This window comes from Dipodomys merriami, unplaced genomic scaffold, assembly GCF_024711535.1.
Source record: "Dipodomys merriami isolate MVZ:Mamm:240054 unplaced genomic scaffold, mDipMer1.0.p SCAF_91, whole genome shotgun sequence".
Taxonomy (NCBI): Eukaryota; Metazoa; Chordata; class Mammalia; order Rodentia; family Heteromyidae; genus Dipodomys; species Dipodomys merriami.
Genome location: NW_027206524.1, coordinates 1322209 through 1327584, shown reverse-complemented (window position 1 = coordinate 1327584; position 5376 = coordinate 1322209). Strand labels below are relative to the sequence as shown.

At 38.4% G+C, this 5376-nt stretch overlaps 1 protein-coding gene across 1 annotated transcript; it reads left to right on the top strand.

Moving 5' to 3' along the window:
• Nucleotides 1–2461: 2461 nt before the first annotated feature.
• Nucleotides 2462–3394, top strand: LOC138821354 (olfactory receptor 8A1-like). The gene has a single exon (XM_070013518.1). The coding sequence runs from the start codon at nt 2465–2467 to the stop codon at nt 3392–3394; it is 930 nt and encodes a 309-aa protein (XP_069869619.1). The 5' UTR covers nt 2462–2464.
• The last annotated feature ends 1982 nt before the right edge of the window (nt 3395–5376 follow it).

The window sequence follows — 5376 nt, the reverse complement described above, 5'->3', positions numbered from 1 at the left end:
TAAGGCTGCCTAACCTTCTTTGTAAAGTACTTGTATCAATGAAAATGTTGTTCACTGTGCATTCTGTTTTTTTTTATCATTTTAGGGTGGAGATTGGATAAAACAAACAATATATTTAAGCTATCATTTAAGTAAGTAAGTAAATAAAGTGTACACATTTATTTCAAATACTAGCCATTACAAAGTTAAATATCTCTCCACCAATAAGTTCAAATATAAAATACAATTTAATGCATATTTTCTTTTATTCAAATCAGAATTGTCTTTTGTATTATAGTGACAGGCTTATTTCATTTAATTTAATGTACTCATACTATATACCAAATCAGAATATTAAAAACACTGATATAAAAACACCATCATTAGTACAGTTATTATTATTTCAAGAATCAGATGAATTAACTTATTTTATAATATTGTGTTACAAAATAAATATTTTGTAACATGGAATTAAAAATCAGATTACAAAATGTGTTCATAAATTAATACATAGAGAGGATGAAAATACCAAGATATTCACTATCAGTGTTAGACAACAAATAGAAAAATGGGGGAAGGGTTAATCTGCATTTTTATGTTTCTAATTTACTATAATCCTTGTATGTACACCGAAATTAGTATTTTAGTTAATATTAATAAAGTAATACCATAAATATAGTGTATAACAAACAGTAAAGTTTAGTAGAGCCAAAACAGGTTAGTGATCAGGATTCCTAAAATGTAAGACAAGATCTTCCCTCTTCTTATTGGAAAACATTGCATAACCCCGAAATGTTTTAATTTCAATTTCCTAGACTACTATGTAGTTAAAAAACACATATAGTATTCTTTTTTCTATGCTATGCACATATTAAGATGTCAAACACAAAGCATTGTTGAGATACATCTTCTGATTTAGAAGGCTTCACATGGAAGGAAAGGGAAGACGCTCATTGCCAGGAGAGGAAAAGGTAAGGTTGGTTCCAAGTCACCTGTGAGTAGTAGGCCTTAGGCAGGTCATTTGGTATCTGGCACATCAATTTTCCCAAAGTAAAATAAGAATCAAAATGTGATTTAAATCGACATTTTCTCTAGATCAGTATTTCAAGAGTCACTGAGATTGACTTTGAAAGAACATGAATAACATACCATTACAGGAAAGCTTATAATTATATCAGGAATAATTAACATTGTGAAATTTGTTTACTGAGAAATACATCCCACCTGCTGGGCACCAGTGACTCACACCAGCAATCCTAGCTACACAGGAGGCTAAGATCTGAGGCTCAGGGTTTGAAATCAGGCTGGTCAAGAAAGTCCATAAGATTCTTACCTCTAATTAACCACCAAAAAAGCTTGAAGTGGAGCTGTGTCTCATATGGTATAGTGCTAGTCAAAAGTTCAAGGACAGTACGCAGACCATGAGCTCAAGCCCCAGGACTGTGACCCCAAAAAATCCCACAGATAAAGTATCTATATGTATTATATCTACCAATAATACTCCATGCTTCCTATGTTCATTACTATAATTTCCTTGCAATTGGCAATGAAATAATGCCATATTTTGGAATTACAATCTGAGAATAACAATAATCATGTTATCAATGGAACACTCATCTACCAAGGATGACGCTAAGTATCAGTGCACAAACAGGATCACAGACCGAAAAAAAAATCTATGAACAAAGCCTAGACATAAATATTTTCTAAGTTTTCCAGTGGTTACATGAACCTAACATTGAAAAGACCTACATTACAAACATATCCAGTGAATTCAAGAACAATACTATACACATAATGGCAACTCACATTTTTATGTGAATCTAAAACTTGAAATAAAGATTGCAAAGTCCTATGTCATTTTAACAACCAACTTGGAGTTGATATTTCTAGGTACAAAAATTGACTTATCACATGACACAGCTTCTGGATATAGTACGATGACAGTTCATTTCGATATTCATGTTCCATATCATTGAATATTAGGAATTACATAGATGAGAGAGGAATTACATTTCTGAAAAAATTCTATCCCAAACTACAAAATATAATATATATTACTTATCATCTATAAAGAAGAGCTTTACAAACTTTAGATTTAAAAATGAGTAAGTTACTAGATCCATCCTAGTGTTCCTGAATCAGTACCTGTGAAGTGAGACCTGAGAATTGGCATCCCCAGCAAGGTCAGGATGAAGGTGATACTGCTGAACCACAGAAGATACATTGAGAACCAGTTATCTAAGACATTGGAAAACAACTAAGAGATCCAAGGTTTTCCTTCTTTCCTCTCACCTTTAGAATCTTTACAACACTCATCACTGGTCCTGCTCTCAGCAAGCAACAGGAGTAGAGGAAACATGCACCAGCCCTGCAGCCAGCCAGGCTGGCTCAGGAGATGACAAAGGACAAAGAAATCAGAGGAAGAGCAGCCTCTCACTAGTTATCTCCTCTCCCATCACCACAGGCTTCCTGCACAAAGAAAATGGCTACAGAAAACCACTCAACAGTGGCTGAGTTCATTCTTGGAGGATTAACTAACCAGCCAGAGTTCCAGATCCCTCTCTTCCTCCTCTTCCTTGGAATCTATGTGACCACCATGGTGGGGAACTTGGGCATGATCACCCTGATTGGTCTCAACCAGCAGCTTCATACCCCAATGTACTTCTTCCTCAGCAACTTATCCTTTGTGGATCTCTGCTACTCCTCAGTCATCACCCCTAAAATGTTGGTCAACTTTGTAAACAACAAGAACATCATCTCCTATGTGGGGTGCATGTCTCAGCTCTACTTCTTCCTTGTTTTTGTCATTGCTGAGTGTTACATGCTCATGGTGATGGCCTATGACCGCTATGTGGCCATCTGCCACCCCTTACTCTACAACATCATCATGTCTCATACTCTCTGCTGCCTGCTGGTGGCTCTGGTCTATACCATGGGAATCATTGGGTCAACAATAGAGACTAGCCTCATGTTAAAACTGCACTATTGTGAGGTCTTCATCAGCCACTACTTCTGTGACATCCTCCCTCTCATGAAGCTCTCCTGTTCTAGCACCTATGATGTGGAGATTGTTGTCTTCTTTATAGCTGGATTCAACATTATAATGACTGGCCTAATAGTTCTTGTTTCCTATGCCTTCATCCTGTCCAGCATCCTCCGCATCAGCTCCACTGAAGGCAGAGCCAAAGCCTTCAGCACCTGCAGTTCCCACTTTGTGGCTGTGGGGCTGTTTTATGGATCCACTGCATTCATGTACTTAAAGCCTTCCACTGCCAGTTCCTTGGCCCAGGAGAATGTGGCCTCTGTGTTCTACACCACCGTGATCCCCATGCTCAACCCCCTCATCTACAGCCTGAGGAACAAGGAGGTAAAGGCTGCCCTACACAAAACATTAAGGAGAAAACTCATTTGATGCAAATGTTAGTCTTTCTCAGTCTAAGAGCAAATGGCTGTAACCTCCACAAACACCCACCGGAGTGCCTTCTGCATGTCAGCCCAGGGGAGGATGGAAACATGCTTCTCCCAATGGCCAAATCTATGCTGCATCTTCTTTCTTCTTCCTTTTTTCCTTCTCTTTTCACATCTTGTTTGAATATCCAACTTAAAGTTTGCTTTCATTCACTATCACTTGGATGTGAGGGCGATCTGGCTGCGACATCTGTCACCCCATTGATGGCCAAGGTTGATTCGGCTGATCTGGCTGGCTAGGCGGGTGGCCCCTTCCTCCCTCACCGCTCCATGTGCGTCCCTCCCGAAGCTGCGCGCTCGGTCGAAGAGGAGGACCATCCCGATAGAGGAGGACTGGTCAAGGATATACGAGTAGCTGCACTACCTTGCTAGATCTTCCAAACAAGCTCTCAAGGTTCATTCACTATCACTTGTTGTATCTTTAGCCTTATGGCTAATTTTTTTTATATTAATTGTAAGCTGACAAAATTCTAATATTAAATTTAGATTAAATTGTCAGCAGTGAATTTGAGAGTTATTCATGGTCTTGTTGCCTTAAGTACAGGAAATATTATGCAATTCAGTTTTTACTTTTGAGTAAACACTAAAAACTATTTGGGGAGTGCACAAGGCAATTACAGTGGAATTTAAAAGTTACAAGTAATGCCTAGTCTCTTTGTTTTTATTTTTTTGCCATGAGGTCTCACTATTTAATCTAGGGTGACTTCAAACTTGAGGTTCTTCAACACCTTCCATATTCTAGGATTACCGGGTATATCCTACCATGCCTTTCTCATGCAGATTCTTTCCTCTCCTCTTTCTCATCTGTACATTCTTGTGTGGAAATTTTCATCTTATCCTTTCATGTTATTTTCTGAATAACAACAATAATAATGCTTTGGCTCATACTTGTAATCTTAGCTATTCAGGAGGCTGAAATCTGAGGATTTGGGACCAAAGCCATCCCAAGCAGAAAAGTGCATGAGACTCTTACCTCCAATTAACCACCAAAAAGCCAGACGTGGAGCTATGGTTCAAGTGGTAGAGGGCTAGCCTTCAGCAGAATAGCTCAGGAACAGCACCCAAACCCTGAGTTCAAGCCCCATTATCAACATAAATATGTAAAATAATAATGATCATCATCATCATCACCACCACCACCACCATCATGAAACACCTACCGTGCTTTCAGTGGAGCTTTTCTTGGTGCTTTCATTGTATTTCAGTTACAGTCAGGATGCATAGGTACAATTGTGGTCCTACCTTACAGACATGGAAAGTTGGCTTGGTAACTTGCTCAAGATGTACAGATGGTATTTAAATGGTGGATGGAACTCCAGCGTGGGTAGTTCTCAAGCTTACACTCAGAATACTCACATATTGCTCCCTTATCTATGTGATGACATTTCCAGTGAAGAGCATGTTAAGATGGCCCTAATTATGCTTTGTGGAGGGGAAGGAAAAAAAACCAACCATTTAAATAGGGATACAGGTGGACCCATTGCAACAATGAGATGTACAAGTCGTTATGTCGAAAATGAACTTTACAACTTTGGTGGGGGGAGGGAGTGTAGGGGAAGATGGGAAGGGATGGAAAGGGGAAACAAAGGAGGAGACTACAATGCTTGATAAGATATGTACTCATTTCCTTGCCCATGTAATTGTAACCCCTCTGTGTGGTATTTTCACAATAAAAAAAAGAAAATTACACTAGGATGATTGAACACCCAATATTATACACTGCTGCAAAATCTCTTGTCCTGCCTAATCACCAAATTCCTACCAAGCACAGTCAATAAGTGCATCCTCCATCTAATATTTTCTTTCCCTACTTGTTTATAATGATATAAAGGAGAAATGCTTTAGACTAAGAAGGATTTTTGAACATTCTTTTTTCATATATATAACAAATGAGTATAATACTGCATCAGTCAATGTTTCATACAG